The 20968-nt window shown below is 49.3% G+C and overlaps 1 protein-coding gene across 1 annotated transcript in view; it reads left to right on the forward strand.

Moving 5' to 3' along the window:
* DHCR24 (24-dehydrocholesterol reductase) overlaps positions 1 to 16130 on the forward strand; it is a 31510-nt gene extending 15380 nt beyond the window's left edge. Inside the window, exons 6-9 of the mRNA XM_010984586.3 lie at positions 1859 to 2002; positions 11663 to 11860; positions 12030 to 12208; positions 13288 to 16130. Of these exons, the coding sequence (XP_010982888.2) occupies positions 1859 to 2002; positions 11663 to 11860; positions 12030 to 12208; positions 13288 to 13441 (675 nt within the window). The 3' untranslated portion in view covers positions 13442 to 16130. The remainder of the gene's footprint in view (positions 1 to 1858; positions 2003 to 11662; positions 11861 to 12029; positions 12209 to 13287) is intronic.
* The last annotated feature ends 4838 nt before the right edge of the window (positions 16131 to 20968 follow it).

A 20968-nucleotide genomic window follows, 5' to 3' on the forward strand; every position in this document is an offset into this window, starting at 1 on the left:
CCAGATAAGCTGCCAGAGATGAGGTGCAGAGGTTGCCTTGCTCCAGGGTGGAGGGGGCAGGCAAGGGGCTGGGGGTGCAGAGGACCAGTGAGCGGGCCGGGAACTGAATACTATCCCCCTCACTTGGGGCAGGCACCATGCTTGGTACTTTCTACATTATCTTTTTATTTAGTTTTTCCTCCCCTCTGAATGGGGGAATAATGTCTCCATTTTGCCTGTACTGAAAACAAGGCTCAGAGAGGCTACATAACCTGCCAGGATCAGCCTGGTGCGTTAAAAGTGGAAAAAGCAAATTGCCAATTTCAGCAAACCATTGGCACAGGTAGTCCTACTGTTATAAACCAGTGTGTGTGCGTGTGCGTGTGTGTGTACGCCTCTGGCATGAGGCTACAGGACCTCACTATTTCAGGTACATATCTCTGCAGTGTCTAACATTTTCACAAGTTGTGTATGTTGCTTTTGGAATCAGGGGAAGAAATTTATGGATTTTTTCCTAATAACGCCCACATTCCAGAGCGTGCCATTCAGGGCTCTCTGCCACCTGGCCCTGCCCTTGGTTTGCAGCAGGGGATGGGCTTGAGTCCTCACCCTGCCTCTCGCCAGCCCTGGGGCCTCTGACAGTCTCTTTCACCTTGATGATTCTTTCTCCTTGTCAGTGAATCAGGGACAGCCCTGCCGTGCAAAGGCATGGAGGGGATAAAGAATGGACACCTCGGGTGCTGGTGACGCCCGCCTGGAGCATGGGCACTCAGCCTGTTCTCCAGCTACCCTGGGCTTGCTTGCTTCTTGCCTCTGCTCCTGTCCTTCCCTCCCTGATGGTCCCCTGGCAACATTCTGCCTCTCCCACGTGGCTTCCACTCTCTGCTTCCTTATATCCTTTTGCTGAGCCCTAGCTGAGTGTGATCGCACCTGCTCCCCAGAGAAGCTGCTTGGCCTAACATGGGCCTGTGAATGTATGCTGTTTCCAATAGGCACGAAAAACTCCCACAAAGTTTCTGTTTCTATTGCCATTTTATATGTGGAGAAACAAGCTCAGAGTGACCTGCCCGGGGTCACATAGCTAGTGGGTGACCGGGCCAGGGTCCGGCCCCAGCCGCCCCATTTAGAGCCTGTGATCCTTCCAGGCTGCTGCCCTGCCTCCCTCCGAAAGAATCTGCCCACTATTCCTTGCATGGATGGGGAAGCTGGGGCCCAGAGAAGCTGAGTCATCCTAGGGCACACAGTAGGTAAAGTCCTGAACCATTTAGGACTGAAGGAGACACTAGCTAAATGCAAGATTTAGGCTTGGAGACCGTGGGGGACCAGCGCCGGGGAAGCACATAGCTTTGCTCTGTGAGCTTTCTCTGCTGATGATGGTTACCTAGGGGGACTGCTGTACCCAGAAGGTGTGGATCATGGTCCAGGGTGGTGGGGAGAGCTGTCAGCTGTGGGACCAACACGGCCCCACGGGGAGAGGAGGATGACCCCACTCAGTGTTTATGCCAACACTGGCCTCATGGGAGGGAGCAGGGAAGGGCACGTCTGTGTAGAGCACTGTCTTATGGCCGTCACTGCTAAACACTGGCACTTCCGTTCTCTGGCTGAGAAGGACCATGAGCTAAGCTCTCGAGACTGTCAAAAGCTAGCTATTGGGCCCTGGGCACACCACTTAACCTCTTTGAGCCTCTGCTCTCTCTGCAAGAGAATATCCTCTGTGCTTCACCTCACCAGGCTTTCAAGAGCCTCAAAGGTGGTAACAGACAGCGGAAAGAGCTCTGGAAAGGCCAGACATGTTGAACAGAAGCTGGGTATCACTGTTACGCCCTGGTGGCATCTGGTGCTTGTCTGTGGCCTGACACAGTGCCCTCTGTCATTTCAGCTGAATAGCATTGGCAACTACTACAAGCCGTGGTTCTTCAAGCACGTGGAGAACTACCTGAAGACGCACCGAGAGGGCCTGGAGTACGTCCCCCTGAGACACTACTACCACCGCCACACACGCAGCATCTTCTGGGAGCTCCAGGTGAGGCTCGGGTTTCCCAGGAGTCGCGGCTCCTCCCGGCCTCCGGGCAGGGAACCAGGGTGGTTAACATTGTAGCCACACTTCTGTCTCTAGAGGGAGAGAGTGCCTTTGTCCGAGGGAACTGGAACAGCCTCTTACCCAGCAGCACGGTGTCTCCTTCTGCAGGAGCGGCCACCTTCACATAAAGCAGCAGGCTCTCACCAAGCACCTGCCTGGTGCCGGAGAGTGGGGCGCAGGGCCAGGGGCTTTGGGGAACACAGACCTGTTCCATCCTTGAGCACCTGTAGCCTCGCCAAGCAGACAGACTCTGGCCCTGTGAAGGGCCACAGGGACAAGACAAGGAAGTGGCTAGTACGACCAAGGGTTAGAGGTAGCCGTCAAGCGTGGCCTAGACATGTGAGTGAGAATTTGCTGTTGTGGGTGAAGGGAGGGGAAGCAGTGACATTGTAAATAGGGGGTCAGGGACAATCTCTAGGAGATGCCTTCTGAGCAGGAACCTAAACATAGTGGGGACAAGCCAGGCAGAGCTCAGGGGGAGAACACTCCAGGCAGAGGAGGAGCCAGAGCATGGGTCCTCAAATGGGCTGGGTGGGTTGCTTTTCTTTCCTCTTTTTTTAATTGAAGTGAAATCATGCAACATAAAATTAACCATTTTAAATTATACAATGCAGTGGTATTTGGTACATTCATGGTACTGTGCAGTATCTAGTTCCAAAACATTGTCATCACCCTAAAAGGAAGCCTTGTACCTATTAAGCAGTTGCTCCCCATTCCCTTTCCCCAGACTCTGGCAACCAGCAGTCTGTGTTCTGTCTCTGGGGGTTTATGTATTCTAGACTTTTTTTTTTAATTTTGGGGGAGGGGAGATAATTAGGTTTATTTATTTGTTTGTTTATACGGCAGTACTGGGGACTGAACCCAAGATCTTGTGTGTGCTAAGCATGCACTCTGCCATTGAGCTATACCTTCCCCCCATTCTAGACACTTTATATAAATAGAATCATACAGTATGTGGCCTTTTGTGCCTGGCTTCTTTCATGAAGCATGTTTTCAAGGTTCATCCATGTTGTATCATTTGTCAGTACAACATCATTCTTTTTTGTGGCTGAGTGTGGATAGACCATGGTTTGTTTTTCAACTCATCTACTGGTAAACATTTGGGTTGTTTCCACCCATTGACACTGTGAATAATGCTGCTGTAAATATTCATGTATAGGAATTTGAGTACTAGTTTTCAGTTTGTGGGGGTGATACGTGCCTAGGAGTGGAACTGCTGGGTAGTGTGGTAATTCTATGTCTAACTTGTTGAGGAACCACCAAACTATTTTCTATGGTGGCTGAGTCATTTGACATTCCCACCAGCAGTGCATGAAGCTTCCATTTCTCTGCATTCTCACCTATGCATGTTATTTTCTGGGTTTTGATTACAGCCATCCTAGTGGGTGAGAGGTGGAATCTCATGGTGATTTTGACTTGTATTTTTCCTAATGACTAATGATGTTGAGTATCCTTTCACATGCCTGTTGGGCATTTGTCTATTTTTGGAGAAGTGTCTATTCAGATCCTTTGCCCAGTTTTAATTGGATTGTTCATCTTTGTTGTTGAGTTGTAAGAGTTCCATATATATTCTGGATACCAGACCTGTATCAAATACATGATCTGCAAATATTTCCTCCCATTCTGTAGATTGTCTTTCACTTTCTTGATAATGTCTTTTGCTGCAAAAGAGGCTTTAGTTTTGATGAGTCCAGTTTATTTTTTCTTTTGTTACCGGTGCTTTTAGTGTCGTATCTGAGAATCCATTGCTAAATGCAAAGTCATGAAGATTTACCCCTATGTCTTCTACTAAAAGCTTTATGGTTTTAGTTCTTGTATTTAGGTTCTTGATCCATTTTAAGTTGAGTTTTGCATGTGGTGTAACTTGGGGGTCCAACTCCATGTTTTGTGTGTGTTGAGTTACCCAGTTGTCACAGCAAGGCTGCATGGTTTTGAAAAAAGCAGGAATTGCCCGTGAGCTAGACCGGTGGTGGGGAATGAGGTCAAACAGCAGCCAGAGCCCAGATCGTGTGGGTCCTTGTAGGTCAAAGGAGGACTTTATATTTTACTTTGTGATAAAGAAGCCAGTGGAGGGCTTTGTGCAGAAAAGTGACATGACCTGATTTTTGTTTTAAAAGAATAATTTTGACAACTAGATGGAGAGTAGATGGGGCAAGAGTGGAAGCATACACGGGGTCCTGGGTTCAATCCCCAGTCCCTCCTCCAAATATAAATAAATCTAATTACCTCCCCCTCATAAAACAAACAAACAAACAAACAAACAAACAAACAAACAAACAAACAAACAAAAAGAGTGCAGGACTAGAAGAAAGAAGATTTCTACTGTCCAGAGTGGGAGCCATGGAGGAGGAAAGAAGTCTCCGATCTGGGAGATACTGTGAGGGTTGAATCAACCAACAGGATTTCTGAACAGATTGGCCATGGATATGACTCGCCAGGTTAGGGGCCTGAGCAACTGGGTGACCCGAGGTGCCATTGATTGCCATGGGCAGCATGGGGGAGGGGTCTGGGAAGGAAAATCAGAAGTTTGGTCTGGGACCTGTCAGCATGAGATGCTTTTCAGGCATCCAGGTGGGATGTCAGGTAGGCAGCTGACTCACTGATATGTCAGGACTTTGGGGCAAAGGTGGAGGGAACACATACCACTGCGGGTATCATCAGCAGAAAAATGTTAACTAAGGCCTTGGGACTAGACGAGGGATAGAGGTTGGAGAAGAGATGTCCCTGAGCCAAGCCCTGCGGATCAGGAAAGGAGAAACCAGCCCAGGAGATGAAAAGGCCTCCATCAGTCAGAGGGGAGAGGAAACCCAGGAGAGCTGTCATCCCAGGAGCCACGTGAGGACAGTGTGTCAAGAAGGAAGATGAACAACTGTGTCCAGTGCCCCTGAGTGAGAACCGACCACTAGTCTTGGTTGTGGGAGGGTTACTGATGACCTGGAGCCATGGGGCTGAAAGCCTGATCAGTGGACTCAAGAGAGAACGTAGATGCCGGAGTGGAGACAGTGGAGATGAAAATCTGAGAAGGCTCTGTATAAAGGACAGCAGAGAAATAGGGTGGTAGCTGGAGGGGGAGATAGGATGGAGAGAAGATATTTTGGGTGACTTTTAAGAAGGGAGAGATGACAGCATATGGATGTACGATGATGCAGGAGAGAGGGGTGCACGGGGGGTGCACTTGAGGAACATGAGTGCATCCTGCGCTAAGGTGGAGAGGACACCTGCAGGTGAGAGCATGGAAATTCACCCGCTGGATGGGAGGGAGGAAGTGTTCATGGTACAGTTGCTACAAACAGGAGGACCATTTGGTGGTGGGAGTGTGTGGGAGTTCTCTTCAATTGCTTCTATTTTCTCAATGAAGTAGGAAGTGAGGGTTTCAGCCGAGATGAGGAGGTGAGGGGTTGTTGAAGGACGGAGGAGAGAGGAGATATGAATAGTCTCTTGAGAGCGGGAAGCAGATTAACTAGGGAAACACTGCGGGATTGCTGGGCAACACCGGGCCCCCTGAGGGTTCATGGTCAAGAATTTACATTGAGCCTGGCCTTGGTGGTTGTGTGGGTTTTCACACATTCAGCTGTATGGACGGGGCACAGAATAGGGAGAAGGTTAGATTTAACCACGGTGGAGGTTTTTCAGATGAGTATGACAAGTGGGGCAGGGTGGGAGAAGCTGGGACATGATCGTGAGGAAATCTGAGCCAGATTGGGTGGGCAGTGAGGCTGTGTGAGGCTCTCGGGGCTGAAGGAACTGATATGGTGACTTGGGTGCCCCTTGGGGTGAAGAATTGAAGTCAGAGCACCGGAGGGCCTGAGCAGCAGGAGAGTTGGTGGTGGTCAGAGGCAAATGCTCAGAATTGAAACTATAGAGATTCCAACTGAAGCATGTGTCCCAGCATCCAGTTCTGCAAGGCTGAAGTCATCAGCCACCGCAGTACCTGATCTCCCACACTCCCTGAGAGGAATTCCGGTCAACAGTGAGGAAGGAGGCGCCCTGTGCTCTGGGAAAGCTGGCAGAACAGGCCTTCAGATACTTAGATATTTTTAGGAGAATATTTTATGAACCCAAATCCTTGCACATTCCCCACTTAGGAAAGCACTAAAACCATTAAGTGAGACATCTGTTCCTCATAATTAGCAGCAACCTTCGACCAAGCTGTGTGCCTGACTACATGTGCCCTTCACCAAAGTCAGGTGGGAAAGATCATCTCTGTGGATGTTAAATCACATCAGTGATAAGGTCTGTGTTGAAGGTGGCAGTGATCTGAGAATGCGGGGAGGTAATGGGGTGTGTGCTGCAGAGTTGCTGGAGGTTTTCAGAGAAAGAGAGGAGCAGAGATCTAGAAGCAGGAATGAGGGGCCAGGAGGAGCCCACTTCCCCTCCACTGACCCCAGAGGGGCACGGATAGAAAGTGATACCACCTCGGAGGGCTGCAGGGGCCAGCTAGGAGCAAGGCTAAGAGAGAGGAGAGCTTGAGGATGGAGGGGCTTTGTTGGACCATGAGAGAGCACAGGGGAGAGGTCTGGGAGATTGGAGGACAGCAGTCAGAGGGGTCAGATTAAAGGATGTTGCATTGCTGGAGCATTAAGGGTGCTAGTAGCAGGCACCTAGAAGCCCGTGGTGATTAAGATAAATAGGGATGTCAGACATGAAGCAGTTACCCCCAGTGGTCTCCTAGGAGGAGGTGTCGGGTCAGTTCTAATCATGTGCTAGGTCTCTCAGGCAGAGCGTGAGAGGACAATGGTAAGGGGTGGAGGAGGAGGGAGTGGAGGGTTCATCAAGGTCCGGGGAGCTCTGAGGTTCCACCATCCCCGTTACTGCTACTTTGGGCAATTTTCAGGCACAGAGAAGTTGACGGAAAGTTTCACCAAAGGACCCCAAGTCCTTCTTCGTCCCTGCCAAGAGTAGTGTTAAGGTTTTGGGAGGTGTGGTTTTATCACGAAGAGAGATATTTAGGAGACAGGAAAAGAAAGAGGAGACCACAGAGTACGCTGAGTGCGCATCAGAAAGATAACCCCAGTAGTTAACATTAATCCTTCCTTACGTGCTAGTTGGTACGTGAACACTTTACATGCATTCTCTCAGTCTTCCTAACAACCCTCTGAGGGTAGGTCCTAGTGTCATCTCCGTCTCACAGATTAAGAAACTGGTTTAGGTTATCCAGAGTAACACAACTCAGTAAGAAGTAGAGTGTGTTAACTATCTTTTGCTGTATAATGAATTAAACCCACGTTTAGAGGATTAGAACAACTGACGCCTGTTATTTCACAATTTCGAGGGTCAGGTTGAAGAGTGATACTGTGGGCAGCTCTGGTTCAAAGTTGCAGTCAAGGTGTCAGCTGGGGCTGGTCTTGGGGCGGCTTTCTTGGGACTGGAGGGTCTGCCTCCTGGAAGGCTCCCTCACACGGCTTTTTACACAAGGCCTTAGTCCCTTGCCACATGGGCTGCTCAACTGTCCTCACCACAGGCAGCTGGCTTTCCCCAGAACAGGTGATCCAAGAGAGAGACCAAGGGGGAGTCCTCACTGCACTTCTCACGGGGGAGACTGACCCCGTCTCCTCTCCCCGCCACTCCCGCCGTATGCTCTGTGTTAGAACAGAGTCACCAAGTCTGGCCCAAGTCCAGCCCAAGGTGGGAGAAGAAAGAAATAGCAAGGAACTGGGCAGTTTTTAAAACCACAGAGCTGGGTTTCAAAACGAGGTTCACTTTATATTTTTGTGCTGTTAAACACCAGCCTGTACTGCCTGAAGTTAAAGGAAGAATCTGGAAGGTTAGGTGTTCTGTGCCCAAGATTTGCACACAGGAAGTTTATTTGGGAGAACTCTGGTCATCTTCAGCTGCAAGGAAAGGAGAAGCAGGGTCCAGCAGAGGGAAAAATTGAGGTGTGAGGCAGTCACAGCAAAGACTTCAGCCAACCCATAGGGAGCTCTGGCATTGGGTGGCCCCTCCCGCCTTGAGGCCAGGGGGCTGGGACTTTATACCCCCATCCCATGGACCAGCTGTTGGACTGCCCTTGGAGAAGTGGCCTCACCTTGGAGGTGAAGCTCCCTTTCCGCCAAGGGCAATGCCCCAGAGAGAGGCTTAGCTGTGTGTCAGCAGCCAACATCCTACAGCTGGAGGGGATGGGTGTCTCCCTCAACGGGGCATCTGGGTGCAGCAGCACAGCATCCGCTATATAGAATTGCAGAAGCCAAGACGCTTCTAGAAAGGAGTAATCATTTCAAGTGCATGCCTTTTTCAAGTGCTTTTTCAAGTGCTGGGGTCAAAGCCTTCTCCTTTCATTGGCAGCCCTCTCCCGGGTCCCTCTGCTCCACTGGACCCTTCAATGAACCAGTGTGACATGGCCTGGATGCTGAACCTCTTAAAAAGCCACGTTCTGGTCCATAGTCCATCCCATCCTCATTCTACATGGGCCAAGCCTTACTGCTGCAGTCCTGCCCCCAAGCCCAGCTTGGTCAGTCAGCAGGACTCGGGGCCAGGGCCAAGGCCAGCTGGCTGTATAACTTGCAGGGCCCAGGGAAAAAAGCAGGAAAAAAATTGCTGTCAGAGATACTAAATCCTAAAGGTTTTTCCTTTCTTCATGGTCCCTCCTATCAAAAATATTTGCTACTAAATTTTGTTCTAAGTAAAGAAAAATTTTGAATTTAAATTATTAGCAAGAGTTTTACTGTCATCTTTTAAACTCAGTATTAGAGTGTTTAACTCTTTTTTGGTTGGGGCTGGTGGTAATTAGGTTTGTTTATTTACTACCGGAGGTACTGGGACTTGAACCCAGTACCTTGTGCATGCGAAGCATGTACCCTACCGCTGAGCTATACCCTTATCCCCGGTGTTTAACTCTTCATGCATATGTAGTCATTCTTAACGGGCCACTGGAAATGCTGCACAGAACTAACTCACCTGTTTTTACTTCCCTTCCTGATAACATTCACATTTTACACACACTCTGCCTGGGCTTACTGGTGAAGAAGGAAGGACTTTCTAGAAAAGGGACTCCAGGCGGCCCTGTCTTCCCCTTCCCTGTTATGTCACCGTCTTCTGCCTGTATAAGTGGCTGGCTAACACAGGGCAGTAATACTAGTAAGAAAGGAGAGATAGGTCCTTGGTTGTTCATGTTTCTTAGAATGCTTTTGTCCAGGGCCTGCCTCTGGGGTTGGGGGTCCTGGCTCAGGCTGAACCCCTTGGACCTGAAGGAGGCCCTGCAGCCCAGCAGAGCAGAGGAGGCTGGCAGCAGGCTGGACACAGGTAGAGGCCAAGGGCAGCCAGAGAGCAGGGGCCCGAAGAGCGGAGGGGTTGCCATGATGATCCCTAGAGTAACTGACCTTAGCGCGCTGCCCGGGAGGACCAGAAGTGAAGCCAGGGACGTAGGACCCGAGGTCACTCAGCAGCAGAAGGGTGAATAATGGGGTCGACAAAGACAGGAAAGCAGAAGGGCAGGGCGGTGTTTAAAACTTTTTGAGGTTGACACTTTGGAAAAAGAATGGTTCCAGCTGATACTTGTGGCTAATAGTGGACTGTTTTTAGGGGACAAAAAATGCAAGTGGCTTTTAAACATAAGGAAATGCAGTCTCATTTAGAACCAACAACAGGTGAAATAAAACTACACAAGTCTCATTTTTCACTTCTTAGAGTGACAGAGATGCAGAAGTTTGATACACACTGTGCTGACTGGTGAGGGTTGGGGAAACGGTGTTGTCCTGTGTTGTTTGCGAGAATATAAAATGGTATAAGCACTTGAAATAATATCCATTAAAATTGCACACACTGTTTAAGCCAGAATTTTCCACTTCTAGAAATTTATCTTATAGATAAATGTAGGCATAAATGGTCAAAGACATGTATGCAAAAGACAGTCTTTGAAATGAATAGTATGGAAATAATCTAAATGCCCATCCGTGCAGAACACTAAATTAATTAGGGTATATCCATACAGCAGAGCAGAGGTCAGCAAACATTGTCTGTAAAGGGTCATGTGATAGTTGAGGTTTTGTGGACCATGAGGCCTCACTAGGAACTCCTCTGCCCTTGAAGCCTGAAAACAGCCATAGGCACTATGTAAATGAATGGGCATGGATGTGTTCCAATAAAACTTTTATTTACAAAACCAGAGTGTGGGCCAGGAGCCCTAGTTGGTGGATCCCTGCAGTACAGGCAGACCTGAGAGATATAGCGCGTTGGGTTCCAAACCCACGACAATAAAGTGAATATCACAACAAACTGAGTCACACAAGTTTGTATTGTTGGGATTTCCGCTATGGGCATATGTGGCTTTTCCAAAGACAACCAAAGGAACAATAAAAGCCAAGCTATTTACTGAGCTCCTGTTGTGTGCCAGGCATTGATGTAGGAGCCAGGATCTAACAGAAGAGACAGCAGACAGACCCCGACCTGCCTCCCTCATGGAGTGGGCTGGCGATCAGAGGAGGCAATTTCAGGGGAGTGGAATGGAGGAGCACGCAGCCTCCGAAGCTTAGCATGGTGGCTTCTTTGAGAAGCCACTCCTGACCCTAGTCTGATGTGGCCCCTCTTAGGAGCTGCCTCTGCATCTCTGTCTCAGCTCTTCCCACACAGTGGTCCTGTGGCCCCACTCTTCCACACCTGAGGCTGGGGACCACATCTCAGTTATGTGGGTATCCCCAGCACAGAACCTGGCTCCTGAGCTCACAGGCAGCTTGTAATTGTCTAATGAATGAAGGAATGTCCTTGACTTTTGAGGGCCCAGGAGCTGTGAGGATGGGGTATCAGGTGGACACTGGTACCCCTCAGGAAGATGGCAGACTAGGAGCAGGGAGGAAGATCGAGAGTGGGGGCTCCTCCCTCCTGGCAGTGGGAGGCGTGGAAGAGGAAGCCCTGCTCACAGCCCTGCTCACGGGGTTTCCCAGGAGGCTGACTTGGGCAGGGTGGCCCTGTGAAGGACCACAGGAACAAGAAGAGGAAGTGGCTAGTTCAACCTACGGTTGGAGGTAGCATCAAACTTGGCCTTAACAGATAGGCAAGAATTTTCTGCTCTGTGTATAGAGGGATAGGGAGCAGTGACATTTTAAATAGGAGCATCAGAGAAGGCCTCTCAGCAGATGCTGTAAACCAAAGGGCTCATTGTTGAACCTGAGCCAGACCTTCCCCACCTCAGTGGAGCCATCCTTGGCTGTGTGACCTTTGGGGAATTGCTTACGCTCTCTGAGTATCCCTCTTCTCATTCAGCAGCATTTATTTCTCAAACATTTATGGAATGCCTGCTCTGTGCCAGCCCCACTGACCTCAACAACTAGACCACAAGGATAGCTACCTTGTTATTTTGCTCCAAGCACTGGGTTGAGTGCCTTCTTTTTGGTATCTCACCATTCCCACAAGTCCCATTTTACAGATAAGGAAACTGAGCTCAGAGAGGTTAAGTCACTAGCCCAAGGACATCACAGTTGGTATATGCCAGAGCTGAGAATCAAACCCAGAGCTGACTGGGTAAAGTCTTGGGTACCCCCACACCCCTCCAGATGGGAGTGGACCCCGTCGTACTTCTGTCAAACACCGAAGGAGGCCCCTGTCCCTGGCACGTGGGGACACTCGGCCCTGCTGGGTTCCTTCTCTCAATCCCCAGCCTTTGTCTTTCAGGACATCATCCCCTTTGGCAACAATCCCATCTTTCGCTACCTCTTTGGTTGGATGGTGCCTCCCAAGATCTCCCTCCTGAAGCTGACCCAGGGCGAGACGCTGCGCAAGCTGTACGAGCAGCACCACGTGGTGCAGGACATGCTGGTGCCCATGAAGTGCCTGCCTCAGGCTCTGCAGACCTTCCACAGCGACATCCACGTGAGCCGGGAGGGCACTCAGCCAGGGCTTGGGGGTGGGGTGACTGAGCAGCAGCGCGTGGGCCAGGAGAGCACTGCAGAGCCTGCCTTGGGGTGGGTGCTGATGGACCAGCCACGAGCCTGCCACCTGCTGGAGGAAAAGCACCAACGCAGCTTCTCTGGTCCTTCAGGTCTACCCCATATGGCTGTGCCCGTTCATCCTTCCCAGCCAGCCCGGCCTGGTGCACCCCAAGGGAGACGAGACCGAGCTCTATGTCGACATTGGTGCCTACGGTGAGCCGCGTGTGAAACACTTTGAAGCCAGGTCCTGCATGAGGCAGTTGGAGAAATTCGTCCGAAGTGTGCATGGGTGAGTGAGAACCCAGGGTGGGGCCGCAGGCCCCCAAGCACTGCTCTGGGGGTGATGTGGGGAAGGCCAGGGCGGCTAGCTCCACAGCCAGACCTGCGGGCACTGAGCGACAACACTGATTCAGGAGGGAGTTGGGAGAGATTCTGTGGAGGTGGAATTGCAGGAATCCTCGCCCGTCCTCTTCCCACACCCTGCTGTTCCTCCTCCAGGGAGCGCATTCACAGTCCCCCAGCTGCCTGAGCCAGAAACCCAGGGTCAGCCCACTCCCCACCCCAGGGCAGGCGATAGGGGTGGTTTAGACTTGTTCAGGAGCTCCCACTGCAGGTGGGAGACCAAAGCTGAGGAGGGAGGGATTCACGACCACAAAAGCCACACAGACGCCCTGGACAGAGCATTGCTGAGAAAGTGTCCTGGAAAAAACTGGATGTGCATAACGTGGGCAAATCTCAAAATAATTATGCTGACAGAAAGAAGCCAGGAAAAAAAGAGTACTGTATGATTATATATATGTATGTATTCCATTTACATAAAATTCTGGAAAATGCAGATGAATCTGTGGTGGCAGAAGGCAGGTCTACCTGGGATGGCAGAGGGTGATGGATAACACAGGGGAGTTAAGGGCATTAGGAAAGTTTGGGGGTGATGGATATGGCTGTTATTACATCGAGGTAACTGTTTCAAGGTTTTATATGTATGTCAAACTTAGGAAGTTGTACATTTTCCATATGTGCAGTTTACTGAATGTCAAAAAAGGGAAAGAAAGCAGCCTGGTGACCCCATCAGGGAGGCAGGCATGTCGTGCACCACGTTGTCCTCCTGACTCTGCCTCTGCCGCCACTCGGCACCCCAAGCCCAGATTCCCCATCTGCAAATGGGAATAAGAATTCCTGCGCCAACCTCAGCCACTCGCTAGTTAGGGGGACTAAGTGAGAGAAGTCTTCCAAAAGCGCGTCCTGCCCTGCAGAGCGTGCAGCGCTTTAGGGCTGTGTTAGGGACAGTTGGGGTTCTCTGTGTCCCTTTCGCCTCTCTGCCCCTCTGACCCCCACCCCCGAGTCCTCACCCCTGTGTCTCCTCCGCAGGTTCCAGATGCTGTACGCCGACTGCTACATGGACCGGGAGGAGTTCTGGGAGATGTTCGACGGCTCCCTATACCACAGGCTGCGGAAGCAGCTCGGCTGCCAAGACGCCTTCCCCGAGGTGTACGACAAGATCTGCAAGGCGGCCAGGCACTGAGCCGAGCCCGCCCGGAAGGGGGCGGGCCTGCGGGCGCACCTGGTCCCCAGGGCCAGGAGGCATCCTCCCTGCTCTCAAGCTTAGCTGCTCTGTCAGATCCACACTTTCAGAAAGAAACCCCTCCAGGAATCCCACCCAGACAGCCCCACTGGCTTGCTCCCAGCTTCCGGGTCAGCCAGGTGTGGTGGGAAGGACATGGGATTTAGAGTCAGAGAAACCTGAGTCCACTTCCCAGTTCAGCCACTCATTAGCTCTGTGACTGTGGGCGGTCACTCAACCCCTCTGAGCCCGGCTCCTCTTCTGTTGAAAGAGGAGTAATGCTATCTGCCTGTTGGCTGTCATCACGGCTTCCTGCTCAGCAACACATCTGACCACGGTGCTTGGGATTCAGCAGTTGAGTCCAGGAAGGCTCTGTGTTAGGTCAGCTGGACTCAGGTTTGGCTGGAATGAAGAGGGTGCCCTGGGCTTGCGCTGCCATTGCCCGACAGCCAGAAGAGCTCCTCATGGAGAGAAGGAAGGAAGGTTCCTCTTCAACCCTGGGGTCTCGGGAGGGCAGCAGATGGGGTGGGCGGGCCCAAGATATGCTGTGCCAAAGCCAGGTCCGATTCCAAAGTTCTCTCTGTCGTCCTTGGTGGCGTCCTACCCCTTCCTCCTTCACACTCAGGCCTGCAGGCTCCCTGCGGCCATTGCCTGAGTCTATCAGAGAGGATCAAGTCCTTGGAGAGGACACTTCAGGGTTGACTTCTGTCCCCGCCTAGGTCTGGGACACCTGCCCAGGTAGAGTGAGTGGTTTCTGCTCTGAATTGAATCCAGAAGACCTGGGCTCCTTGGCTCTTCACCCTCGATGCCTCTTGTCCCTAGGACCTGCCTTGTTGTGTGTGGTTGGGTGTGTCCTCTGCTCCGCAGTGGGGGTGGGAGTCGGGGGGTGGACCACACCAAGCAGGGAAATGGAGCCCACCGTTCTTAAAGGTTTCGTGAGGATCCTCACTGCTGACCGCGGGGCTGAAGAAAAGAACATTGACTTGATTTCTCCAACCACTCATCCCTGTTTTTTCTTTCTCCCCCCCACCCTCAGCTGTAGTTAATTTTAGTGCCTTATAAATCCTAAACTCAGAGAAAAGTTCCCTCCATTTCCGTTCCAAAGGGAAGGGAAGCTTCCTAGGTCCCTGCCCACCCGTTAAAGCTTGGCTGTTTATGCAACTCCATCTCAAGAACTGCCCAGCCTCAGCTGAGAACCCAGAATCAGAACTGTGTAAGGAAGCTGGGATTAAGTGAGTTAAGTGAGCTGTGACAGGCAGTGACATTCAGAAAGAGAGAGGGATCCCTGCCCTGGGAGCCAGGAGGCCTGGGTTTCAGTCCCTGCTGTATTGTCCACCCATGGGCAAGTCATTTGTCCGTCTGAACTACAGTCTCCTCATCTGTCACATCAGTGTAAACAGGGCAATCCAAGGCCCTTCTGCTTTAGAAGTGCACGGCTGTCTTAGACACCAGGGTTGCAAAACCCATGAAAAGCCTGGTTTGTGTGGAAAGTCAGAGGGAACGTAAATGATGCCAGTGGACACTTGGGCGTTGTTTGTCATTTAAGGTCAAGCCAGGGCCAGCTCTCATCTCATTTTCAGAAAGGCGCACCTGTGGTCTGGAACGAGGCAACAGACTTGGCACTGCAGGTTGCTACAGCCCTCACAGAGTCCCGCTCTGGCTGACGAGGCTTCCCATCCCCGCCCTGGGCTTGGCCCACTGTGGCGTCTCCCTGTGAGCCTAGGCAGCCTGGCACATTCAGGGCACTCAGAAGGCAGAGGAACCACTCTTACCCATTTGGCCTCTGGAGGGGGCATAAGAAAAAATAAGAAACCTCATTCTCTCCCTTGTATGCAAAGCATGTGAATTCTGGCGTAAGCTCTCCTAGTGGGCCCATATGCTTCTTGCTCGGCACTAAGCTGATGATCCTGCTTGCTGTAGAGGAACGGTTAACCCGAGCTAGGCTAGCCCAACAGATAAGGCCCGTGGTGTCACCAGTGGGGCCTCCATCCCTGGGCCTCCAGGAGTGTGGCCAGAGATGCCAGTAGCCTCTGTTGTCCTCAGTCCCAGAAACCAAAATCCTGCCCTTCACAGACCTCACCTGGAACCTGGGGCTTGGAAGGGAGGGTCTTGGTGTCACACTAGCCTCAGGTTAGTCTTTTGCTTCAGTAATATCTTGCCTGGAAAGGGACAGTCTTCCAAGCATGCTGAGCTGAGTTACCTGCTCTTTCCTGTAGCCAGTCCTGTCACTCTCCGTCCAAGTGGTGGTTTCAGGTGAAATTAAACTTAGCACATGGTGTGGGGAGTGGGGATGCGGAGAGGCCAGTGCGTGTGGAAAGTACAGGAAGAGGCCTGTCCCCTCCAGAGCCCCGAGTTTCTTGGCTGCATGGTTTTCTGTGAAATTGGGATTGTAGCCAGTTTCTTTGGCTGGAAGGATGCGTAATTTAATTGGCTATTACTAAAAGGGAAGGGAGTTGGGGAGGGAGTGGGTGTGGCAGTGTACGGTGTGTGATTTTTTACTTTTTCCTTAATCAAAGGGACCATGGAGAAAGGCATGGTTCCCCCAGCAGGCTGTTGCAGCTGCAGGCGCTGTGCCTACTGTCTGGAATACTTTGTATCCCTGTGGCTGTGTGGCCGCTGCTTCTGTAAAAATTAAAGTGTGACCTGGAAAGTAGCCTCTGTCGTTTCTTGCTCTGGGGACCACAATGTAGAGGCAGACCTGGCTCAAGTGCTGGCTCTGCCACTTAACAGGCCAGCTTCTCCCTGAACCTGTGTGCCCAGGAGCGAGCTCTGAAACATGGTGTGGGATAGGCAGGTGACAGGTGTATTAGGGCAGCGGGGCTGGGGGTGATTTTCTGCCCAGTTTTTTAATTTCTCTCATCGTCACAATGATCTGGCATAGGTGTTCATAATATTCCTCTATCTGCAAGGTGGAGAGCAGTAGAAGAGCTCAGGTGAGAGGTGGTGGTGTCAGGTCAGGGTGGGTCTGTGCTCCTTAAGGCACCAGACATGACTGTTGGAAGCTCTGGGCTGCAGGTCTGGCTTTGTCACTTGGATGACCTAGCTTTTGGCAAATGAGTTAATCCTACTGAGCTATTTTCCCACCACTGACTGTCCAGTAAAACCCATTCCTCCCTTCTTTGAGCACACTGCTGGACTACGTTTCCCAGGCTCCCTGACCATCCAAGTGTATCTTTGTGTCAGAGTTCTCCATGTGAACAGAAGTGGTAAAAATCTCCTGTGTGGCTCTTTCCCCTTCTATTATTTCGATGCAGATGATAACCAGGCCATAGATGGTGGCAGAATCACAAATTGGAAGGAGGCTGGATCCCTGAATCACTGTATAGAGAACTGCCTATCAACCTGAACTTTGGCTTGGTCTGTTAAGGGAACAAGAAATAAACCTTTACTGTAGCTGAGTCATTGCATATCTGGGATGATTTGTTAGAGCAGTTTAACTCACCCTAATTGCTACAGGTTGTCAGGCTTACATGAGCAGAGATAGGACTTGAGTTTAGTGCAATAAAGTTTTATGCAAATACATAGCTATACATGATGGACATTTCCCTAAAATGTGTGTGATGTAGGGGTTCCGTCCTAAAATCATTTGAGAGGAACCCTTTAGGAAATTCCTTTTCCACTTCAGTTTCCCCAATCAGGACTTCTTCATGTTCCTTGAAACTGATTTTGTAGTTTAAGCCTTAAATATCACCTTACATTTGAATAGCACACAACAGTATCTTCTTGAATCCTCAGTCCTATAACAAAAGCAGGTCAGTTTTTATCCCCATTTTACAGATGAGGAAAGTGAAGCTCGAGAAACATCGAGTACCTGCCTGAAGGGCACACTGAAATGACTAATGGTTTAAACAAAGATGCAGGCTATCATCTAGTCTAAGACACCAAAATGCTTCTAGATTCTTGGCTGGAGCCAGCTGAGATGGGAGCTCCCGATACAGAAACAGTGAAACGAGACCCTTGGCTGAGCCCCACATGTAGTGGGGGGTGAGGGTTCTCTATATGAACGCAGCTCAGGAAGGAAGACGTCGGGGGTCAGCAGAGGGTTCTGCTTTGACCCAGAGCAGTTTGTTCAGCAGCCCATCTTGCCCAATCAGACCCTCAGCCCGGGTGGGTGGTGTCTAGACACCAACACTCATGCCAGAGTTCAACAACTGGTTTTCCAAATTTGGCTTATATAAGAAAAATCACACACACAGCCACTGCATAAGTTAATTGTAGATGTATTTCAAAAATACACTTTTTAGTTATGTCCTGGTGTTAAGATGGCCCACAGGTTTCATCCTGCAGGACCACTCTAATCATTGCAGGTGACTGCCTGGCATGCTACCTGGAGAAAGATAGGGAGGCTTTGTTGAGGTCTAGGGGATGGTATTTTGATGGTGCTATGGACTGAATATTTGTGTCCTGTCCCCTCCCAAATTTGTATGTTGATGTCCTAATGTTGTGGTATTGGGAGACAGGGCCATTGGAGGTACTTAGGTCATGAGGGTGGAGCCCTTGTGATGGAAGTAGTGTCCTGAGAACAGACATGAGACAGCCAGCCCTCTCTGTGTGAGGGTACAAGATGTCCATCTGCCCACCAAGATGAAGGCTCTCATTAGATCTTCCCATACCTTGATCTTGGACTTCCCAGCCTCCAGCAGCATGTGAAATGAATGTTTGTTGTATAAGGCACCCAATCTATGGTAATTTATTATAGCAGTCTGAACTGCTGATGACAGATGGTTTGAAGATAGTTGAACCAAGGAACCCAGAAATAGCTGAATCCTGCTCTGCCCATCACCCCTCCTCCCCATAGAGTTCTCTAGGGGACAGATCCAAGGAATGACAAAGGGGAAAACTGGGGCATTGAGAAGTAATAGAAAATATATATATATATGTATGTGTGTATGTGTGTGTGTGTGTGTGTATATATATATATCTTGTTCTAGTGAGGCGACTCTGGCTCTTGGATGGGGCCGGTCACCAGAAAGACCAAGCCATGATTAGAAGCTGGGAAATTTCAGCCGCCACATTACCCCCATCCTCCAGGGAGGGGAGAGGGGCTGGAAATGAAATAAATAATTGATCATACCTACATGAAGAAGCTGCCATAAAAATCCCAATATTATGGGGTTTGGAGAGCTTTTGGGTTGGTGAATACAACCACATACTTGGAGGGGGACACATTACAACTCCACAGGAACAGAAGTCCTGCGCTCAGAACCCTCCCAGACCATGCCCTGTTTATCTCTTCATCTGGTTGTTCATCTGTATCCTTTATCATATCCTTTAATAAACTGGTAAATGTGTTTCCCTGAGTTCTGTGAGCCACTCTAGCAAGTAATGGGATCCAAGGGGGAGTAGGTCATGGGAACCTCCAATTAATTGCCAAGTTGTATAGATGCTGTGGGTAACTTGGGGGCCTACTACTTGCAATCAGCATTTGAAGTCAGGGGCAGCCTTGTGGGACTGAGTCCTTAACCTGTGGGATCTGACGCTATCTCCAGGTGGATAGTGTCAGAACTGAGTTAAATTATAGGACACCCAGCACGTGTTGCAGAGAATTGCTTGGTATAGGAAAAATCTCACATACATCTGGTGTCAGAAGTATGAGGGTTCTGTGTGACAGTAAAGGAGATATAGACGAGGAAAGATTGGGTTTTTCTAATACAAGCACCTACTATCTGGGCTGGCGCCTGAAAGCTCCCTGGTAAGTTGGGGCTTGAGCTCTAAACTGCATAATCTATCAGTGCTGAAGGTGTGCAGGGAGAGGCTGGACAGACATGGAGTTATTGGCGTGGGGTAGAGCAGTGGTCCCCAAAGTGAGATGTCCACACCAGGGGTGGGCAAGTTGACACACTGGGTTGCTGGAAAAATATTAGTGTTTGTTTTGGTTTGGGTTTCCCTAGAAGCGGACCCTGAGACAAGGATTTGAGTGCAAGTAGATTATTTGGGAGGTGAAGAAAATACCAGTAGGGGGCTGGAGAAGGGGTAATAGCCAATGAAGTCTGCATTATCAACAGGTTATCACTGTGGGCAACTGGAGTTTAATTGCACTGGGAAAACTAGAAGCCAGTGTAAAACTACACCTAAAGTTATATTCCACAAGGGTGAGGGAGCTAGGGGTCTACACTCCAACTTCCATTAGTCAAAGCTCAGGGCATCTCCTGAAGGGGATTAAGTCCATGGCCCATCCAACCTTCCATGGAAGGAAGCCTTCCATGGTGGCTGGAGAACCTTCCACTATTACAGGTGGATGTCCCCTCTCAGCATGCATGACTTTTGTAACATGCAGAAGTTCACTGGGACCTCACGGCAAAGTACTTAAAAGAACTGCCTGATTTAAAGTTGTTTCACAGGTTTTTCTTACAAAAGGCAAGCATTCCTAGTTTGCTGGCTTTCTCTATGTGACATGGCTGTGAGTAATGTGATAGACAATAGATATCTTTGAAAATGTATTTACCCTATATGGTAAAGCAGGTTTTTCAAGTAGTTTTATTGCATACATTTTTAACTTGTTATTTTGAACTAATTTTAGACTTACAGAAAGTTGCAATGATAGTGCAGAGTTTCTACATCCCTCTGCCCCAGCTTCCTCTGATGTTAACATCTTCTGTATGACCATAGTAAAATTATCAAAAACAAGAAATTAACATTGGCATAATAGTAACTAAAGCACAGACTTTATTTGAATTTCACCAGTTTTAACACTAATGTTTCTGTTCTTTCCAGAATCCCACCTAGAGTCCTACATTGCATTTAGTTGTTATTTTTCATTAGTTTCTTCCAAACTGTAACAGTTTATCAGGATGTAATTAACATACAGTAAACTGCACATATTTAAAGTGCTCAATTTGGTTAGTCTTGACTTTTGTATGGGTATACCACAGCCGTTTGTTTATTTGCCTGTTGATGGACATTTGGGCTACCATGAAAAAAGTGGCAAGGAGTATTTCTGTACAGCCTTTGCATGGACACGTGCTCACCTTTCTCTTGGGTAAATAGGAGAGGAATGGCTGCATTTTATGGTAGGTGTATGGTTAAATTTTTAACCTGCCAAACTATTTTCCAAAGTGATTGTACCATTTTACATTTTCACCATCAGTGTATGAGAGTTCCAATTGTTTCATATCCTCACCAGCACTGGGTATGGTCAGTCTTTGTAATTTAGCCATCTTAATAGCTGGATAGTGGTATCTCATTGTTGTTTTAATGTGCAGTTCCTTAATGACTTACACACACACACACACACACAGTCATCATATACATATATATGGATATAAGTCCTTTGTCAGATATATGATTGGCAAATATTTTCTCTCAGTCTTCAGCTTGTGTTTCTATTCTCTTAATAGTGTCTTTGACAGAATAAACAAATTTAAATTTTATTTAGTCCAGTTTAACAATTTGTTCATACCATTCCAAAGTATGCTCTATAAAAGAACAAATATAGTTGACCCTTGAACAACACAGGGTTAGGGGTACTGACCCTCTGTGCAGTTTAAA

Source organism: Camelus dromedarius, chromosome 14, assembly GCF_036321535.1.
Source record: "Camelus dromedarius isolate mCamDro1 chromosome 14, mCamDro1.pat, whole genome shotgun sequence".
NCBI classification, from domain to species: Eukaryota; Metazoa; Chordata; class Mammalia; order Artiodactyla; family Camelidae; genus Camelus; species Camelus dromedarius.